The sequence below is a fragment of the Henckelia pumila genome, chromosome 4 (assembly GCF_033568475.1).
Source record: "Henckelia pumila isolate YLH828 chromosome 4, ASM3356847v2, whole genome shotgun sequence".
Taxonomy (NCBI): domain Eukaryota; kingdom Viridiplantae; phylum Streptophyta; class Magnoliopsida; order Lamiales; family Gesneriaceae; genus Henckelia; species Henckelia pumila.
In genome coordinates, this window is record NC_133123.1 from 150868932 (window position 1) to 150891026 (window position 22095).

At 35.1% G+C, this 22095-nt stretch overlaps 2 protein-coding genes across 5 annotated transcripts; both read right to left on the bottom strand.

The window, feature by feature from the left end:
• Positions 1 to 1188: 1188 nt before the first annotated feature.
• Positions 1189 to 7278, bottom strand: LOC140863560 (potassium transporter 25-like). Of its 3 annotated transcripts, none has more exons than XM_073267078.1 (10): positions 6910 to 7278; positions 5501 to 5726; positions 4968 to 5201; positions 4765 to 4818; positions 4619 to 4669; positions 3853 to 4113; positions 3625 to 3677; positions 3010 to 3130; positions 2661 to 2915; positions 1189 to 2405 (listed from the first exon to the last, which is right to left on the bottom strand). In XM_073267078.1, the coding sequence occupies exons 1-10, from the start codon at positions 6955 to 6957 to the stop codon at positions 1327 to 1329; spliced, it is 2382 nt and encodes a 793-aa protein (XP_073123179.1). In that variant the 5' UTR covers positions 6958 to 7278; the 3' UTR covers positions 1189 to 1326. The 3 variants fall into 3 exon arrangements, with proteins under 3 accessions (XP_073123179.1, XP_073123181.1, XP_073123180.1); XM_073267080.1 differs by lacking the exon at positions 6910 to 7278 and adding an exon at positions 6721 to 6889; XM_073267079.1 differs by lacking the exon at positions 6910 to 7278 and adding an exon at positions 5996 to 6630.
• A 1515-nt stretch (positions 7279 to 8793) lies between these two features.
• LOC140894731 (protein transport protein SEC24 C-like) lies at positions 8794 to 20813 on the bottom strand. Of its 2 annotated transcripts, XM_073303328.1 has the most exons (26): positions 20661 to 20812; positions 20478 to 20544; positions 19404 to 20365; positions 17936 to 18145; positions 17661 to 17735; positions 17394 to 17492; positions 16696 to 16807; positions 16264 to 16391; positions 15752 to 15871; positions 15437 to 15517; positions 15113 to 15190; positions 14783 to 14875; positions 14338 to 14392; positions 13942 to 14018; positions 12852 to 12923; positions 12648 to 12731; positions 12341 to 12460; positions 12160 to 12228; positions 11399 to 11476; positions 11094 to 11232; positions 10828 to 10992; positions 10445 to 10590; positions 10188 to 10367; positions 9717 to 9805; positions 9563 to 9594; positions 8794 to 9142 (listed from the first exon to the last, which is right to left on the bottom strand). In XM_073303328.1, exons 3-26 carry the CDS (start codon positions 20274 to 20276, stop codon positions 9036 to 9038), a joined length of 3282 nt encoding a protein of 1093 aa, XP_073159429.1. In that variant the 5' UTR covers positions 20277 to 20365; positions 20478 to 20544; positions 20661 to 20812; the 3' UTR covers positions 8794 to 9035. The 2 variants fall into 2 exon arrangements, with proteins under 2 accessions (XP_073159429.1, XP_073159430.1); XM_073303329.1 differs by lacking the exon at positions 17936 to 18145 and having other exon boundaries at positions 20661 to 20813.
• Between the last annotated feature and the right edge of the window lie 1282 nt (positions 20814 to 22095).

Genomic DNA, 22095 nt, shown 5'->3' on the forward strand with positions numbered 1-22095 from the left:
TAATTTTTTTATATTTATCTTTTTTAATATTAACATTGAGTTATAATTTTTTATTTTGTTTTTTTTTATTATTATGAATAATTATATGTTTTTTTATTAATTAAGTAGTTGTTTTAGTTTATTTGTAATGTACTAAAAAAATGTTTTAGTTTTTTAATGGTTATATATAAAGAAATTTTAATTTATTTGTAATGTATTAAGAAATTATTTGATTTGTTTCATAAATTTTTTTCAAAAAAATATTTTCTTAGAATTTTTTTTTTAAAAAAATATTATTCGGGATTACCCTCTCCGACTCAACGGGATCCCGAATGTTCGGGATCCCGAATATTCGGGTCCCGACACATCTCGGGTCCGAGATCGGGAGAAAAAAAATATCCCAATTCCTATCGGAACGAAAATCGGGTAAGGGGGTTACGGGACGGGTCCCGACCCAATTTCACCCCTAATTTTTGTGCAAAAATATATATCTCAGTCCTATTTGAATTGTCGACCTTATTGGGGACTTAAATTAATTGTTGGCATTCTAAAAGACAAAAAAGATTGTGGCTGTGTTGGCTACATGATCGATTCACCTAGCTACTATAATTGCTTCGCTATAAAATAAAATAAAAAAAAAAACATTTTTAACACAGCCACAAATCCATGATTATGGTCATTTGCTATATCTTGCAGCTTATCATGTAGAAATCCATGATTTTCAAAAGACATAAACAAATTAAAAGAACAAATTTAATGAAAAACTAAGAACATGATAGCTATTATAAGTATTTGTATTTTTCATGTCGTATCTTGACTTTTTAAAAATTATGAAATTACCCTTCTGCATATACTTTCTTTAAATTATAAAAAAATATGGCAATTTCTTAAAATATTAAATTTTTATTTTTTTTAAATAAAATTTTAGTGGTAATTTAAAAATGTTTTATATTTAGATATTTTTTAGATAATAAAGATTTCATAATTTTTTTTTGAAACCAATATTTCATAATTTAAGGAAAGTACATGCAAGAGTAAATTTGTCTATCAAATGATTAATTATATGAGGTAGAGTCAAGAGTGTTATTAACACTTTTTAGAGTGTAAATAACACTCACCATATATATATATATATACACTCATCCTTATATCACTCATGAGCTTTCTTCAGAGCTTCATCAAATGGAAACACACATGATATGCTAAATATAAGAAGGAATGCCCACTTCTTATGAGCACACAATTTCTCCAGTAACATATATATATATAACTGAGCTTGCTACAAAGCTTCTGAAAAGTATCATGCAAATATATATATACTCCCTAAGAGTTTAGAACCACAGCAGATCATATAGAATATACTGTACCGACCTCTAAAAGAGCAGCATTTGGTATATTCAACTCGACCGGAGGCTCTCGGCTATTCTTATCGAGAAACACATAAACCATGATCAAGAATTTCTTGACAAAATTCGAGCCTTTGCTTGCTATCAGATGTGATTGTCCCAAGAAATAAGCAGTGCCACCCTCCCTAGCTTCTATGATGTCTTCAAGTTCCCGTCTCACAGATGCTTGCATCTCGGGGCTCTTTGGAGGCATCGTGAACCGAACTCTCTTTTTATGGGACGGAGGACCACCACTTCCAGAAGGAACATCCAACAGATTCCTCTGAGATTCACTTGAAATTAGATCACGCGAATTGAAATTCGAGACGTTCTCGTTGTCTTTAACGGGGATCAGTCCAATCCCACCCCCCATTGAACTTCCAATATCCATCATCTTTTCTTCAGATGAAGCCAAAGCTTCACAATCATAATTCTCCCTCGTGATAAATTCACCGATGGAGCGGATTATCTGGTTCTCAAAATCATCTGTATCTCGAACATTATCGCAGTATCCGTACCGGACAATGCAACGGTAGATCTTGTATTCTCTGGGACCGACCCTGCCTATAAGGTACCGCCTGTTTTCAGGAATGTGGGGTACCGGTGAACTCCTGAAAGAGACGAAAATCAGCACCTGGTGATAGGCAGGGAGGTTTGTGATGAAGTGGGAAAAAAAAGCAGGGATTCCCAGTTCAATGTCGGAGTATATGAAGCCGATGCCGGGTACCCGGGAAACTCCAAGACCAGGGCTATAATCTGTTAGCCACTCAATAGACACCTTGTTTTCTACGTCAAACTCATATTTCTTTATGGTGCCATAGTGCCAAGAAACCATGATGGTCATAAAAAGAATAAATAAGATGATCAAACACCAAGCACCCCGGAAAATGCCCATAAAACTCGCCACCATGTACATGGCCTCAATAGAACCGAAGAAAAGCAAAAAACATGCTGATATGGACAGGTTCTTCTCCCAGTACAATGCAATTACAAGAGACATTAAACAAGTAGTTACTAGCATCGCGGTAGTTACAGCCAAACCTGCGATAAACAAAATGACGCTCCTATCAACTTGACCGATGACACCTTAATGATAGCCGGAGATATAGTTGAGAATTTTTTATTTCGGTTAAGGTAGCACGGATCAATGTATCAAAAGTTGTGGTTCGCAGATACATTTCGTAAAATCAAGTGTTAGGCATGGACCAAGTATTTATTTTGTGCAAGTGAAAAAGGTTTTAAACCAGCAATCTCTTCAACGTTACTTACAAAAATGGGATCTTTATAAAAGCGTACCTGTTGCTTTTCCAAGCTGTGAGATATCGTGCAAACCAATGGTGATTGCTAAGCTCAAAACCATAAAAATCCAGTTCATATCTGGAACATAAACCTGGCCATGTATTTTTTCTGATGTATGAACGACTTTAACTCTGGGAAAACAGTCAAGTGCCTGGCACTGGTTTATGATGGAGAACCCTGCTGTAATGGTTGCTTGGCTTCCTATTGCCGAAGCAAATATCGACAGTACTGCAAATGCATGCTGGAGAATCCCTGAAGATGAAAGTACTAAAAAATAAGACATGGTTTCACAGTCAAGGCAACCATGATAATAATCATAAAAAATACGAAGACAGACAAATCTTACTGTTAGGTATAGATTCACTGAGATGAAAAACGTCATCCGCTCCGAAATGGTTGGAGATATATGCAGCCTGTCCAGCATAAGTTAGCAAAAGAGCTGGATACACAATACAGACGAATGTCACCTGCATCAAAGAAAAAAGTCTTACTTCAACTGTTTACTGTTGCATGTATTTAATTTTCTTTAAGCTTATTAAATTGTTCAATTATTTCCATCAAGGGTTTTCATGTCATCATTTTCATTTTTTTGTATGCTTAATCCTATACATCTGACATCCTACCAATATAAACTCATGTTTCCAGTTGGAACTTTTCTTTCCATGTATATTTTACTGCTGATTGCTATTTGTCAAAAGTACAATTTTGTTTTCGTTTTTAAGTCAATTGGTTGAAGTTTGAATAGAATGAACAAAGAACGATTGTTGATTTTTTTTTTTAAAAATAAAAATCCAAGGAGTTTGATTTTGGTTGACAGTAGTCTACATTTGACTTGAACTACAGAGGAAATTGCTTCGTATCACTATTCTAAAAATATTTGATAATGTGACCATCTCACAGTCTATATAATCATTATTCTACCCTTAAAGAAGAATAAATACATATATCTTGCCGTCCTTACCTTAATAGATCTCTTGGAAAAATGGCCTAAATCTGCAAACATTGCCTCTGATCCTGGAAAATTTATATTAGGAGCACGTCAAAACATAAAAATATAGCAAGTGATATCTATTCAACTAACTCATGCAACGGCAGTAAAAAAAAAGGAAAACGGGAGAATGAAAAAATGACAAAAAAAGGATTGATTCTAGAAAGACTAGTTTTAAGTACACCAAAGCAGGTGAACAACCTGCAATGCATAAGACTATGCTGCTTAGTAGTTTCCAGTGCTTGATGTTAATTTTCTTGATGAACCTGAGCATGTATACAGGCGAAATTGCATAAAGAATTTGACTGTCGCACTGAATAATATTGTATAGACCAAAGCAACTGATGAACAAAAGCCAGGTGATGACAATTGGGGCAAATATGCGTCCAATTTTGTCGGTCCCATGGTGCTGCAAAGTAAAAAGGCAGACCAATATGGCACATGCTGCAGGCATCGGAACATCTGAAAATACAAATTAAAATCAGAAAGTTGAGCACGGAGTTATAAAGAAGGATTTAGTATTTAAAACATCACTGTTAGATATTGTGAAATCATGAATATGAATAGGTTCTCAAGGCAAATTTTGCTAATCTAAGAAGTGATCAGTATGTATAATTCATGGTACACAATACAAAACAGATGAAACTGTCATCTACTTTTCCAGGGACTCAACATTCAATTTTGCTCCATAGTCAAACCAATTCGACTAGTTATCCCTGATTAATTTTTTTGATATGCAAAATGATGGGAAATAACGAACTTGTGCCAACTTGAATTCTACTATTTCTTTGAGTTTTCTGTTTCTTCACTTTAAACTAGACTTAGTTGATTATGAAATCAAAACCCATTGAAAATCAATGTTGTTCAGAAAGACAGCTAGTATTATGAGAGAACTAGCAACGACACATCAAGTAAATAAAGGAAAGAGCAAAATAGAAGTAACTACATTATTCACAGTGGAACTCACATTTCTTCAAGGCCTTTGTCAGGTGCTCTTTTGTTTCATCTGAAGATGCAACTGAAAGAAAATGACAATAAACCTGTCAGATGTAAACAGCAAAGCTTTTAAATAAACAATTCAAAATCAAAGTCAAATAGGATGGAAACTCTTACATTTAGCTGAAATTTTTGCGAGTGACCGTCCAAGACCTGATGTGGCTGACAGTACTGGATTTAGAAACAATTGAAATAAGTCTTCCCAGTATTTTGGTGGGAATCCATGATATGGACAAAACAAATTCCAGACAAGAAAAAAAAAAAAGAGAAAGAAAAAAGAAGTCCAATGATGAACAAAAGAAATTATGGCAATGACAAACCAGAAATTGCTGGGGTAAGAACTGCATCACTAATAATCATGCAAGCCCCGAGCAAAGCCACAAATAACAGTAAATAATGGGTGCTTTTATGTTTTTCTATAGCTCTTCTAGCTTTAGAGTCCAGTTTGATCAGAGACGGAGTTTCTTCTTCATTATCACCAATCCTGCCTGATGTTGGTATTAGACCCACCTTGGCATGTCTACAGAGTAGGGAATATAATGAAAATGGACCACCTGCAATTACCCGTGAAATTTGAGTTAAAGATGCAAAAAAAATCTGTTGAATTGTGTGAGGCCGGTGGTGTAACATGCAAAAGGCAGAACCCCTTATGTTTGACAAGAAAAGTATGCATACAACTTATTTGTTGTACAAATCGATTATTAGCAAAGTAGAAGGGTCCTTTTTTCGACGAAGACAAGGGGATCACAGGTTATTTTACATTATACTAGTGTATTTTCCTCTGATATACCCCCAAGGGTTGATATAATTCACCATAGATAATACCAAACTCAAAGGCTATCGAAATTGCTACCTTCTCCATCATCATCAGCTCTGAGTACAATAAAAGCATATTTCACCAAGGGAATGATGGTTAAAGTCCAGAAAATAAATGAGAATAGTTCATGTATCTCATTTTTGGATTGAATGTCCTTTGACTTTATTGATCCAAATACATATAAGGGAGCAGTACTCAAGCGACCATATACGACTCCAAGGCTTTGAAATGCCAAAAGTATTGTATGTTTCCATGTCTCTTTCTGCACATGTCAATAGCAGACAAGTTTGATATTAGTTAAAGTTCTAAAACATAGTAGCAATTTCATCATGTACATCATTTAATTAAAAAAAAAACTATAAACATAAGCCGGATTCTCATAACCATTTATTGAAAGTGCGTTCAAACAATTCATAAGGGGTGGTGGTAATATCAAAACTCAACCATCGAGGGCCTACTGACAGATGAGACATATACAGTATTAGAATTCCTAGTTTCCTTATGCTCAACACACATGCACATTATGCTTACCATGGGAACTTTCGAAGAACTCATGCTTCACAAAAGATGGATAATTTATCCTTATCCTTCTCAAGGGGTTGTGGCAGGGCGAGGATTGGACTACAGCTATCCCATATCAATTAAGTGGCAGGTTTGAAACCATTTATAAGGTTGACCCAATACCAACTTGTGTTGATAATGTTCATGAAATGAGGATGGATTCAAAGTAATCGCCAGTGTAGCCCCTTTTTCACAGTCCTGTTTGGAGCCTTTAGCCTTTACAACTAAAGCTAATCTAAGTTGCTAAGCCGCGCCTACATGAAACACTAAGTTTGACATTTCACAATTTAAACTCACCTCAATAATTCAAATTTTTAGTGCCAACCCCTAATAATAATTGCTTTTTTTGGAAAAACAATCCGGTTGACCATGTATCGCAAGTAGTATCGAAGCTTTTAACAACAAAAGAACCAGTGGAGAGGATAAGGCCGCGGCTTAGGCTACGAACTAGGGGAAGCTCCAATTATCCCAATTTCAATTAATTTTTTAAACTCTTTTTCCAAGAATTAAATTATTCACATGTAACCTAGTATTTAATCCAGTAGAACACGCATTTAATCACAGAAAATACCGTTTTTTTACTTCAATCAGACTCAAAATCGATGACAAAAAGGAAATGGGCATCAAGAAAACAGATTATCACCTCCCAGAACTGAACCAAATTAAACTTAAACATGAAAGCAATTTCAACTTACTGCCTCAGTTTTCTTCATGTATAACAGCAAATCAATCACACAGTTGGCCAAGATTTTTTACACCGCATTCTAGATATATTCGAACCAAAGGTTGAATTTTTATTACAAAAGGAAAATTCAAACAAGACAAGTAAATACCAGAAAAGGCATAGCATTCATCGAACCCAGAAAAGAGTTTGGTAAACTTACCTTAAATCCACGAGAAACCTGCATAGGACTCATCACTACACCATCCATTGTTCAAATCATCAAAAAAAAAAAAGGAAAAAAGAAAAAAAAAATGGGTTTGATCCCAAAATACCCAAGAGAACTGTGGAGAGAGAGGATTCAGTTCAAGAATCACTGTGCAAATGGGACAAAAATGTAGCCTCCAGGCATCCTAGGAATTTCAGGCGAACTAACTAAAGGTTAACAACTTTTTGGTTGTTGCATATTTGACAAATGTCACATCTATACATGTTTTTAAACTTGCATGCAAAAGGAACTTAATAGGGGAGGCGAAACTCGAAAGAAAATTGAACTGATTGGGACCCCATTATTTATTAGTCTCAATTATGGACCAGCTGTGGCTCCACGTTAATTACTTCCGACCAGAAGAGAAGATGTTAGCAGAGAAAATTGGGTCGTTTCGTTTGAGTGAATAATTATACATTTTTGTTTATCTTATATTTGATATGACATAATTATTTTATTCATCTATATATAGATCGATTTATCATTTTTATGTAATATAATCTTTTATAGTCCAATCACACGAACGAAACGAAGTTGTTTTCATAAAATAAAATGAGATTAAACATAAATATAATCAATCATATATAAGAGAGCAAATAAATGATCTTATGCTTGGTTTCATATTTTTATCGAGTGGCACAAAGACCAACATAATTGATTTGGTATTATAAAAATGAGATTGGTGGTATCCAAGATTTTATGGACAGATTATGTGCCTGTGGTTACTTTAACGGATGCGACACTTGGATTTCCGTTTAAGATGGACAATTTTATAAAAAGAAAATACTATCACGTTGTCGGAATTCAGATGCGACCCTTCGTTTTTGGAGTAATATTCCTGTGAAACGTTTTATTGGTGAGATGATAACTCTACCTATATTTATAATAATAAGTAATATTTTTGACATAAAATGTAATACTTTTTAATGGATAATCCATATAAAAAATTTGTCTAAAAAATGACTCATAAAATCGTCTCATAATAGTTTTTGTCACCGAATTTCGAAAAATTCTATGTTATCTCGGGAGTTTTGAGTAGAAGTGCACTGTGTATTTTTTTTTCAAAAAAAAATAAATAAATAAAAGAGTATCGTGTTTCGTGTATTTAGATGTTTGTCTGAACATCATAATCGAAATTAAAAAAAAAGTGACATGAAATGTGTTTTTATTCAGATGTTTCCGAAAATATTTTGTGTAAAAAAACATCGGGAATAGAACTCAAAACAAAAAAGTGATAATGAGCTCTACATGATTTGTTTTGTATTCAGATGTTTCTGCAACTATTTGTATTAAAAAAAAACACTGGAAATAAAACTCTAGATATAGAGTGAGTTCGTTCTTGGATTTTCCCTTGGGAAAAAAAATCCGGAAATAAAACTCTAGATATAGAGTTCATTCATTTTTGGATTTTCCCTAGGGTCGAATAAATCCCATGGAGATGAAAATCATAATGGTTTCGATAAAAAAAAAAAATATTCGTTTATTTTCCAAACATAAATACAAACGAAAAATTACACGAAGATCTGGTCTTTGAATCGATATTAACCAAATAACAATATGTCAGAGATAGAACTGAAAATTTTAACAAGAGGAAAACAAATTCAAAATTTCCTTAAATTGTTTAAATTTCAAAGTTTCAATGGAAAACATAAAGCATCATTTAGAATTTTACACAAAATATTTAAAAATATTTTAAAGCTTTTATAAAAAAGTTTAATCACCACAAAATTACATAAACTGTAGATTCTTCTTTTTAAGTTATTTAAGGTCACCAGCTTTGTATTCGACTGTGATTGTAAAACATCATAATCTCAAAACCAAATAAAGTAAAAGCTCCCTGCATTAAAAAACTCAAAATGAACATAATACAACACATGATCCCGTTAATTATACCTTACTATCACTCATTCACCTCTATGCGACAACAAAATTATGAACCTATTGAATGTCAATGCCAAAATATATTATATATATATATATATATATATATATAAATATCTTAAAACACAAATCCACAATCTGCCAACTTCAGCTCATGTGCTTCTTCCTCTAATTCTCAAAACTTTTATGTACGACAGTTTTCAAGGCATTTTAATTTGAATCTGTCGATGGATGTGTATCAGGTACTCCACATACGTCGGTCCGCTGCCTATCCTGTCTTCTACCATGTAAGAGAAGAACGCCGCTCCTGTAAAAAGAGTGAATCTGAGTTATTTGAAGAAGAATTATGAACAGAGACATTGATATAACTATCCAAAACTGAAATAAGCGTGTGCTGAAAAAGAATTATGAACTGAGACAACTGGCAGAATCACTTATCCAATATCTAATTTTGCTCTAGTTCTTCAATTGTGTTGTGTGAAATGCAATTCAATAGATTAAAGTGCATATTGTTATTAGGCTACCATTTTGAATGTAAAGAATCGATAGGGAAAAAAAACATAGCAAAGAAACATTCTAAATGAGTGGTGAAAATTCATAGTTTTCTGATATCTCACCATATAAACTCACCCAAAGTAAACTTAATTTTACATCATTCGTCTCCTCCCTTTATTTTTTAAAGTTTTATTTAGGTTAATGGCGATTTAATTATTTTTGAATCACTAACCTGATGGATCACCCTTTCTGCACAATCTCAAGCTGCAGGGATAAGAAAAGGAAAAATAAGGTAAAAAATAGGTGCAAGATAATGCTTTGACATGTCACAAAAATCAAAGTACTCACTGCGTTGTGACAAACTACAGCTTAAGAAATACTCTTACCGGAGATAGGAGCATCGCTGACGCCTTATTTCATTTACTATGGCATTCACCTTCTTCGACAACGAATTGTCTTGCTGCTGCAGTACAAACTGGAAAGAAAACACATGAACTTAACTTTGCTAATTTGTTGGGAAAAAAACAGTGAGCTATTGCATGCAATGTTATCGATGTATTCTTTGTTTTTGGTAAATGGTATTTTCGACATTAGAAATAGGTACGAAACATGTTAGGTGGTAGAAAATGTGGGAGTATAGAACACCCACCAGCAAATAATTCCACACATTGTGAAGGATAAAATATGTGCATTTGGGACATTGTTGTGACCTTATCTTTGGAATGTGGAAATCTCAATATGAAGAAAATTTGGAATCGAAAGTGAATGCACGCTTCCAAATTGCAAATCTTAAAGAGTTTTAGCAATGTCGTGCACAATAAAATGAGAAAGTTTCCAGGAATCACGTGAGAAAATACCTGATTGGGAATTTCCGCAACTGACGAAATGCCGAACAACTTTTGTAAAATGTTTGGCTGAACTGAATCACCAGCATAAATTAAACACTCTTCACCATTCTCAAGAAGATATACTCCCTCGTCAACAACATTTTGACCAGAAAGTGGAATAGGAGTAGGAATAATGGAATCATCTGACTCCTGACAATTTGACATCAAGATATGAAAGCAAGCACATATGTCATGACCAATAATGACTCGTAAGTTGAATCTCTTACCTTCTCATCAAGGTCATGAATAGCTATCATTCTAGGGTATACCAATGGGATCACCAAAGGAGTAGGTAAAGGGGAAACATAATTAATCCAGAAGGACCTATCATCAATTCTTCCATCAGAGCGTAATCCACTGCTTTTAACCAAAGCTGACAGGGCAGAAAGCAAACACATAAAATTAATGCATGCTAAATATTACCGACTAAGGAATTGAATGAGGAATCCAATAGAGGAATTAGAACAGCAAAATATGAATCAAAGTGGTAACATTGAAGCCCAAGTGAAATACATTCAACAAGCAGCTTAAGGACATGAAATATTTTTACTCTATTAAGAAAATTAGGAAGCTTAGTTTTGTTTATATGTTCTGGTAACATGAAACATACCAAGAATGTAGAGAGGCAGCAGTTTAAGTGCTTCAGGTAAGATAAGCTGTCCAGCAGAAGATACTGTAGCACAGAACTTTCGATATGAGTATAAAATGTTGACACAAACATTTGTCGCTTGATCTCTGACTTGTGATAGAGGAGCTGAAGGAATTTCATTAGCCACTGCCAGATGAGAAAATCAGAGCAGCAGAGTCAGAATGCCATAAAACTTCAATATACAGAACAGCAAATTGAAGTGAATGCAATGCATCAACATGGATCACCTTGCTTCAATATACAAGAAAATTGGGCGTCCAAGTCAGCAGAACGGAAAAGATTACTCAGAATACTGGTGCAAGGCAAAGACAAAGTTGACACTCGGATCCTTCTTTGACCATATACCGTGGTGTAAAGAAGAGCACACTAGTCATCACAAACAATTTAGATGATCAACGATCATTCCAACAAATCATAAGGGAGAACAAAACTCACTACAAGAGATCTTTATTTTTCTGGAAACTAAAAAGAATAAAAAATCAGAAGAACTTTAACTCTACAGGTAGGAGGGATTATTGCAGTAAAGTTATACCTGAAATGCACATTCTGAGCCTTCCTGCAATTTGTCATCATGTTTTAGGGTCACCATTATTGCTTTGTCACAGTCGATCTGCAAAAAAATGAAAGAAAAAGAGTTTGTCCTGGGTCAACATATGCTATTCAAAGTTAAAATCAAAGGATGAAGGGTTGGAACAATCAGCGTTGCCAAACCAGTGATAAAACAGTTGCAAATGCATTCTAGTTTCCAAGCTAAATAGGACAGACCAGCCAACTTGTCGCATTTTAGTTATTTATTTCTTTGTTTATTAATATGAGAACAATGAGCCCTACATTGCATTTACCCAATATTTTTCACACACATGTTCCACATTTGGATTATTAAACAAATCTGATTGTGCTGGGCATGCTGTCACAGATGTTAAACCCTACACTCAAAACGATATATCTTTAAAGTGACTAAACAGCTGAAAATATCTAAACAAAAATAACACCACTTATGCATGGCTAAATATTTGATTTTTTTCCTATGATTGTTACTTGGTAGTAAAAACTTAAAGAAATTTCCAGCTGCGTACTCGAAAGGCTGCATAATAAATGGGTGCACAAAAATAATAATCGAAAAGGAGATCATGAAATGTTAACATAAAATGTTCAGTGATCAGTTCAATAGACAATTAAATGGGTACATCAAACACTGCCCACAACTTCTATTTCTAACATTTTGAGACATGTTAAATCAGCACCAGGATCATTACTTAAAATATATTTTGAGAGGGGGAAAGAGAGACGTACAGCAGGTAGATCGACATCTGTTGGTATGCGCTTACAGAAATTACCAGAATATTCTTGGACTTGAATACCCTACACACAATATTTTTTCCATTGTCAGCCGTCCATCATTTAGAAACTCAACAATATTTGTCATCCTTTCCGTAAATGACAAGCTTAGAACCCCAAACTAATAGATTCTCACCTGGCTGCATCTGACACGCATCACAGCCTCAAAGCCTTGTGGCCTTGTGATATTCCATCGGAGATCGTTGTAAAGCTTGGCTGGATCAGAAAGAGCTGAGAAAGGATGATAATAGTACACCTGGGGACAAAATTTCCAGTTCAAAATAAAGTCTGAAATTTAAAGAGAGAAACCTATTTTATTCCACACAGTACATTTTTTTTAAAGTATTACAAAATTCATGCACATATCTAGCAATAATGACACAGATACAGGATCGGTAGCTCATGTAATGATATGAATAAGAACAATACATTCATTAAATTACCTGTCCTCCAGTAGTTCTTGGAACAACTGAAAGAGAAGTTATATCAACATATGTTTGTGTGGTAATGAACAAGTCAACAGAGACCTGAAAGTGTTTAAAAAACCATAAATATAACAGACATTAAATTGAACCATAACTTAACAATGGAAGAGATTAGCTTTAGAAAATATCATGGATTACTGGGATAAAACATTCAAATGTCACCTGGTACTCTGCAAATTCGATGGCCATGGTTTTCAAACTTTTGTCTGCTGGTTGGAGTAATTTGTGAGGCTCCTAAATCCAATCCAATCACCATTTAAATTAATATAACAATTGATACGTAGATGTAACAAACTACGAGTTTTTCGTTCGCTGTTAAAGATGGAGCCAACCCAACTGACAGACATGTCGGACAACAGACCAAATAAAAGTTTGAAGAATCAACTCGTTGTATAGTTTATACACCGTAGACCTCCAAACTTTAGCACAAACAAGGAATTAAAAGATACACTGACAAAGAAACTGTAAATCAATCACATCTAACTACAAGGAACTTATATCTAATGCCATTTCATGAATGAACAAAATCATCTACTCTTTGCCCTAAGACTTATATTCATTATTCATTATCATTTATCAGTCAAATAATAGTGAACATCAAGTATCATAAAACCAAAGAGCCCCTAAGCCAAATGGAATTAATATTTGCTACCTGAAGTATCCGCATAAACTATGTAAGATACAACTATCTAATTTTTAAAAAACCACAAAACGAGGTTTTATGATTACCATTTAAAAGTCAAAGACTGAAGAAACAAGAACCAGCAGCATGTAGCATCATTCTTAGACCGTAAATTTCAACTCTGGTTCAATTTAAAATAAAATGTCAGAAATCCCAGTGACCCTGTCTAGCAAAGCACTTTTTTATGCCTAATATCCTTGTATCCGAACTTGTTTGTAATAACTAACTATATTGCACACTGAGTGGCTGTACTATCAAGCTTGCTGGTAATGCAAGTGAAAGTGACTCAAAATAGAACAATATCAATACATTCAGACACAATGGCATAACTACAATATCAGCTGCCATGCTTAGGAGGCTAGAGCAAAGGATGGGAGGGGAACAAAATCCCAAAAATAGAGATTATTAAAACCACGGTATTATCCTAAAAATTATAGATTATTTCATCCCTAGCAATAAAAGGCAGATAGTGTAAAATAAACACCAGCGAGTATTAACCAATTAACAAATACAACATCCACAGGATGCAAAAGTGGGGATAGAGAAAAATTTAACACACAGAATCATTACCTTTTCTCCTGCTGATACATTAGTTCTACCCTCAGCTTCTCTAGTCGCAAGGGATCCCATGCCAATTGACGGCAAGACTGAGAATCAAGTTATTAAATAGGTCAGAGCGTGAATTATTCTATCAAAACAAGAGTCACAACTCACATGTAAAAAAAACACGCAGCACACAAAACAGTCTAAATCAGCACGACGACTATATTCGGAGATAAAAGGTTACCAATTAGAAATGCATAGAGAAGATAAATTGTTTTCACCACTAGACTATGACAAATACAGAAAAATCAGAATCTTTTACGCAGAAGACACAACAGTTTGGCCTCATATGGTATTTGGCTTCAAGGAGGTGCATGCACGTGTGTATATGCATATTATTTGTATGGCATATTTGTTGCTTGCCTGATTGGAAAACAAGAAGTTTGCCGCCAGTATTCTTCATCGCCAGGAAGGCAGCCTAAAGGAAAAAAAGGATTAAAACATAATAAATTTATGTACTCGGGTCAATGATCAATTGTTGAATGCCAAGCACAAGGCGACGAGTAAATTTAATGACACCGTGTCTTTTTTTAATTAATGAAACTGTGTTTCAATTTGCTTCTAATGGATTTCGCATGAGAGAGATGCTTTGCCAGAAGTTAGTTCCATAACCTGTTTATTTTCATCCCAACTCTATTGTCTAATGAAATAAAAATAGGATGAATGTGCTCTCGATTACCATAAGTTTGCAAGCACTTTAATATGTCCCCGAATTAAATTCAATTCATTGACTGAATTATCCAGCAAGGAACTGTAAATAATATATCTAGTATCTAACTAACACATTCAAAGATGCAAGTGGCCTTGCCTTTATTGCAGCACCAAAAGCTGAATCGGCAGTTCTATTATTCTGAAACATTGTAGGAATGCTGTCCAGCAATATCTCTAAATGTTGACGACACTGCATTCACCAATAATATATTTAATCATCTGGGATCTTTTTTAACAATAGCAAAAGCAATAGTACCCTGGTGATGACTATCCCATATCCATTAACAAGCGCAATACAGAGCGAGTTAAGAGGTGTAAAACATAAAGACAGCATAAGAAATGGAATGCAAAATAATGACAGTGACGAAATCAAGTCCGAATTTTGCACATTTGGAAACCTATAGTTGAAACAAAAACAATAACAAACCTCAGAAAGTGGAACAATAACATCGCTGTGGAGAGGAGTATAGACATCTTGCACATCAGGGACTATAAGCATTAACGGCTGCAATAAAACACAACATAATATCATTGTAGCTTTCCTGAAGCAATTATCCTGCCCAAGGCATAGGTCATAAAGTGATTAACACAATAATCCTAGAGACATGCCAACATGGGTATAAAAAGCAACTAAATGGCAAACATTGACATATACATATATTCTATAAACGAGGCAGAAGTTCAGACAATGTACTATTGACAAGACAATATGCTCCATCTACAAAAGAGTACTGATAGCTCTGCGGCTAACCTGCTGCAAAGCACGTTTTAGGTTGTAAAAGTGGATGGTGGAGTCAAATGTAGCGATGCCCACCATTGTTCGCGGACCCTCCTGAAAAGAAAAGACTCGAATCAGCAAACTAGCAGAGTTTTCTCTCCCACTCAGCCATGTCAAAAAACAACAAACCCCATTCCATTTGTGTTCGGTATACACTCTCAAAAGATCAATTTCAAGAAAATATTCGAAACCAAAGCAGCTTTAATTGAAAAACGATGGGACAATTTAGTCTGTATCTTGATGTACAGTTATCAAGGTTTTAGATAAAGAAACCAAGCATGGACTCACCGGAAGATCGGCTATAACTTGGTTTATAGCACTGCACGCTGCCGCGGTGGCGCCGGTTTGTATGGCATTCATGGAAACATCAATAAGGAAGAAAAATACTGCAGGCATAGGATCCCGGACCTGAAATTTCATGAGCACAAGCATCAGTGTCACAGAACACAGGAAGCTTGCTTAAAATAACTAGACCATGAGCCAAGAAGTGAAACTTAGAAACCCTCTTTTTTGGAATGACTGTCAATAAAAACATTAAATCCTTCAGAAGGATGAAAAACTTTTATGGGCACTTCTGCAAGATCATTTATTGAGAACAATATATTATTTACAAGTTACAACGTAAAATTTTGAGATAATTAATTTTGGAGAAGCAACAAAATCCCTATAATTTATGGGCACTTCGCCTATGTACGACTCAACTTGATCAAAAGTTCTACCTTGATATTTTAATATCAATAACTTTCATCACCAATCAAATCCCCAGTCAGATCCAAATCCAGTTCTGATGTATTACTAACCATGTATTCTTTAGAAGCAACAAAATCAACAGTTCCTCTGCATAGCTCGGGCCTTTCATCCGCATCTCTACGCCGCCCATCAGGGCCTAAGTTGCAGTGATAGTCACGTGGAGTTTCATCCGTAAAACCTGGTTAAAAAGTGAAAAACAAAAGTAAAAAAATAGGAATCAAGTGGCATTAGCTGAAATAAAAACTTCACGAAATGACATATGAAGAAGTGATTAGCAAGAATAAATTTTTAGGACTAAGGATTTGTATTTTACAAAGCTGGACCCATCTGCGTCACCTACACCCCCCCCCCCCCAAAAAAAAAAAACAAACAAAGGCTTCACACAGACATCAATTCAATGAAGTAACATAATGTACCTACCCAGTAAAATGAGAACCCACTAACGAGAAAAAAAGTAGCGTGCATGAAACAGATTATCTTACCACAGAAGTTGCAAATGAAACGTCTGCCCTGATCGATAAACTTCATAAAAGGATTGATGTACCCTTTGCAACGAGAACATCGAACTGGACCATTTTCCCCAAAATCAACCACCTGCAGGACATGTGAAATAAGACATAAAAGCGCTAACAAGTTTATACAGTTATCTTAAAGAGATGTCAAATCTGGCAAATCAATCAATTAAAACTGGGGCAATCAACTTGGAAACATCATTAGATCCAAGTTTATTTCAATAGTAGTTGGGTTCAAGTTCGCATTAAAACCCACCCAACCGAAAAATTTTATTCATAAGATTATACTAGATCAGAACTATGATTATCATGTTTCTCAGATTTCAGGTTGAAATGAGGTTAAGAAAAATGCTAAGCAAAAACAAGCCAACAATATAGATTATAGGGTCATCTAAACAAGCCAGCATCCTGATTCTTAACCGCAATCCTGTTTTTCAAAGAAAAAACAAAGATCAAGATTAATTGGTTCATACAGAAAATTTTGATGCTATATCTTGTGAAGAGCATCTAGAAACTTCAGCACTTGTATACCAAATTAGCTTAGTCATCTAGAATCCCAAAATTATCTTTTCTGGTGAAATTCTTGAGAACTTAAGCAAGGTACCTTCATAATTTGCCAACAGAACAGAATGAATCAAAACATAAAAAGCCATAATGTTTCACATTACTTGGATAGCCTCCTCCGATGGATGCGGAAGAGCTAAAGGCTGGACCAACAAAGCCAACTGCATCGCAGAAGTTGACAAAAGATCTACAGTGCACGGTATCTAATAAAATAAACACGGTACCTTCAGTTAGTCACAATTGCATGCTTACGAACAAAATCACGGCTAAATACCCCATAATAAAGTAAAAAAAATTGAAAATGATAATAACAGGTAGGCATTAGTTGCTAAAGCCTTTATTTTTCTATATAGCAAAACTAGGTTTTAAACCTGATTTATCGTAGACCTCATGTAGCGGGGACTGCAGTTCCCGGTGTCCTTGACTATATAGTCACTTGTTGCAGGCTTGACAAAAAGACAAAACAAATAATCAGGGGGAAAAGTAACCTCACGACCTCAATTTACATTTTGAACAGATCATATCAACTTGCATATAATACTAGAGAGAAACTAAGCATACCATAAAAGATTCAATAGAAAAAACCATGAACATAAAATCATACAAAATAAATTAATTTTCTACTCGCTGGAATATGGCTTATTACCGGAGGAGGGTTTGCCTGATTACCCTGACGGGTCTCATGCAGAATTACAGCTGAACTTGAAGTTAGCCGGGGAATTTGATTGGGATCAATTTTTGATTGTGCTGTTTGATTCAGGGCCATAGATTGATTTGGGAGTAGTGGTGGGCCTGGTGGCATTCCATACATCTGCGGTTGTTGCATATGACCAGAAACTGGAGGAGGTGGAGCCACCTATAAATCAACACAAAATGCAGCGCGTAACTTAAACTATCTTTTCCTGTAAAGCATTTTTGCAAAACTAAATGGTTTTAAAATGCCACCAGGCCCACCACTACTCCCAAATCAAACATATCCCATGAAAAGATATCTGACATTAAAAAAAATGGCCTAGAAAAAGATTAATCAACTACCTGCACCCACTCTCATCTTTAAGAAGGGTAAGGGATTCTAGTGCAGTCATTAGGTCATTCAGTTCCCAAGCTAGCGAGAAAAGTAACAAAAGAAGTTTCAAGCCACCTACCATGTGTTACTTCCATATAATGCCTACCAGTATATGATCTGACCATTGTACAACTGCTGAAGCTCATTTCATTTCCCATTCAATAAAAAAATACAAGCAAAGCTGTTGAAATCGCTTAAGCATCCAGGCGGTTGGTTTGAATAGTGATGGATCGTACCCCGCAGTATTACGCACAAAGATACTGATCTATTTAGTATTCTAGTTACACATAGAATTGCGTCAATGTTTAATAGAAGTCACTAGGATTCTTCACTATGCCTAAGGCTAAAACTAATTGAATGCTTCACCACACACTCAAACACATCATTAGGAGTCTTTGTTATCAACATAATAGTTGAGTGATGGGAGAATAAAGAAGTAATCTTTAAGAGGCTCGAGAATTGAATGCCGAATTGGAACTCCCTATCTTTGACATGTGCTACTCCGAAGGCATAATATAGAAATTTACCCAGAACATTCCTGAATAATTCTCTTCTTCATCATTTATTCCGTTTTCTCCCTTAGGTCTAAAAAATTTTACTGTCTCCTCGGGTTACTTTTACTTCCAGTTTCAACTATATTTATGAGTCTAATCCATATTGACTGTCCCTCTTTTGTTATTCAGCATCCAACACCAAATATACAGCCAAACAAATTATCTGTTTACACAAGATAACCCATACATGTCTAAGCATGAGATTAGGCAAGGAAGTTGCAAACATAAAATACACAAATTGATCATCTCTTTTCTTTTCATCTCATATCAATACTGGAAACAGAATAGCAAGATATTAAATTTGCCAACATCTAAAGCCTCGATTTTCTATCATTGGAGTTCTTTAGGTTCTTGTACACATATCACCAGCCATAAAAATTCACTTTACTTCACTTCTAATGAGTCTTAAATCTGGCATTGGAGCAAAATAAGAAAACCCGACTAGTAAACAAGTTTGCAAGTAGCCGCATAACTAGCGTGGAATCAAAACTGACCTGTTGCGGTTGTGGTGGCCACGTCTGCATTCCATAAGGAGAACCTGAAGATTGAATCATCCCTTGAGGAGCTGCAAATGGCAGAGAACCTGGAGGAGGAATCATGCTTTGTGGTGGAGCTGAAAATGGCAAAGAACTTGGAGGAGGAATCATGCTTTGTGGTGGAGCTGGAAATGGTGGTGCTGGTTGCCCGATGGCAGATGATACACCAGACGTTGGTGCACCGAAGCTGGGACGCATTTGAAAAGTCTGCGAAGATGGCCCAGATGGCAGCATTGTCGGTGGCTGCTGTGATCCAACTAACGGCCTTGGCATACCGCCCATGGCAGGAGGGTGCTGAGGTCCACCTTGACTCAGACCTGGTGTAAATGCAGGTGGTCCATTACTGGCTGGGCCAGAAGTGACCATGTGGGGTGGAAGTGCCGGGCGTGAAGCAAGTGGAGGAGAAGGGAAAGGTCCTGGGCGAGGGCCAAGCCCAGAAGGTGCAGAAGTAGCTGGTCCACCAATAGAAGATGGTAATGCCCCGGGTGGGGGAGGCCTTGATGCAAAGGCAGGCTGTGGTACACCTGGTGATCCAGTAGGCCTCGCAGACATAGGCGATTGAGAGAATGTAGTTTGAGCAGGACCAGTGGGAGGAGCCTGGCCACTTGAGAACACACCAGGCGGTGCAGGGCCTGGCCTGCCTCCACTAAATCTTGGGGGTTGTTGGCCAAATGGTGTAGCATTTGGAGGTCTATATGCACTACCAGCAAGATTACCCGATTGCTGTTGACTGTATTGATTTATTTGTAAATTCTCCATGTTATTAGCTAGTGCATTAGGGTTATAATTTGGGGGGAAACTCCCCTGCCTAGGGCCCCCTGGAGTTGCCATCGAGAGATCAGGAATCTATAACAATCTTTAAAAAAAACTGGATCTTTAAACAAACCACCGGATGTAATTCCAATCCAATCCAATCCAATCTACAAACACCAAAACGAACAAATAAATGAATCATCAATAAAAAGAAACGAGAAGCAAAAATTTAACAATTTCACATAAATCAGAAAATGAATCATTAACGAAATGGAAAACCTGAAATGCTGATCCAAAGTCCGGTCCGTTGTGGGAAGAACAGATTAATCTCCAGCCACACTTCGATCTGATAAAACAATAAAGAACAAAAGCAAATGATTGCATTAACGATCCCAAACAAAAGGACATCAACGAATTCGCCAAGATTCCGTGCTAAACAAGTGGAAAACACGATTTGTGTACCTAAATTCTGCGCTTCAAAATTGCCGGACCTTCGCAGTTTGGGCGGAAGGGGTTTAGAATTTAGTAATTAATATTATTAATAATAATAATATTTATGGATCGCAGGAGAGAGAAAGGGGCAAGACGTTGAAATTCTGCATGATCTCCAAACAAAATTAACGTAATTGCCTTCAAAATTCCACACTTTTTTTTTCCTAAACCCGATTAAGAAACTATAGCATTGGTTTTTTTTTAAATATCAAAAAGTAATTAAATTGTAACAAACTACAAAAAAAAAAAAAAGATTTTAGAAAATTTAAGTTATGAGCTTTTTTAGATAAAAATTTAAGTTTCGAAAATAGAACAAACACAAAAAAATAATAATAATAATAATTGACTTACCGTATCAATAAATTATATTTTAGAAAATAAATATTGGTGTAATTTTACTTCTAAAAAATCCTAAAATAATTTTTTTTTCCTTAAATTAATAGTTGTTATTTCATATACCTCGTTTTTTTATTCTCAAATACGAAATTATATTATTTTTACTAAAATACTAATCTATATCTGTTAGACGAGTCAATCCGATCTTATTTATTATGAAAACTAATATAAAAATAATATTTTTTAATAAATCAAAACGAACCATAGATTTATCTCACTAAATTGACCGATAAAACTAGGGCTGGAATAGGGTCGGGACCCGTTCCGTAAACCCCCTACCCAACTCCCGTCCCGAAAAAAATCGGAAAACTTTTTTTTCTCCTGATCTAGTACCCGAAACATTTCGGGACCCGACTATTCGGGATCCCGAATGTTCGGGATTCCGTCTGGTAGGGAGAAAAAATCCCGAATTTTTTTTCATGTTCAAGATTTCGTTCAAAAAATAAAAAAAATGTGATAATTTTACTAAATAAACTATTTAAAAAATTATATTTATAAATAAAAATAAATATTCAACTTAAAACATATAATATTAAAATATTTCGAATAATATTTCAAAGTTTTGTTAAGAGAAAAAATGTATCGGATAATTATTAATAAATGTTCGTATACAATTATTAAATAAATTTTGTTAAATAGATTTTCAAATTAATTTCTTGAGTCTTGTTCTACATATTTGTTCTAATTAGATATTTATAAATATGAATTAATTAAATTATTAATTTAATTTTTTAAAAAAATACCCAAAAATAAAATGGTATTTCGTGATTTTACTATTTGATCGTCTCAACAAGAAAAATTATGTGAATTAAATCCGCAATTAAGTGTTATATGAGTTGAAACCTAATAATATTTAGTTTATTATATTAATAAGGTTATTAATAAAATATATTATTATATTATTTCGGGACGGGTCGGAAATCCCGTCGGGATAAGGTTTTATTCCCGATCCCGCTCTCGATATTAATCGGTATGGGAAAAATCCCGAAAGTTCGGGTCAGAAAAATTT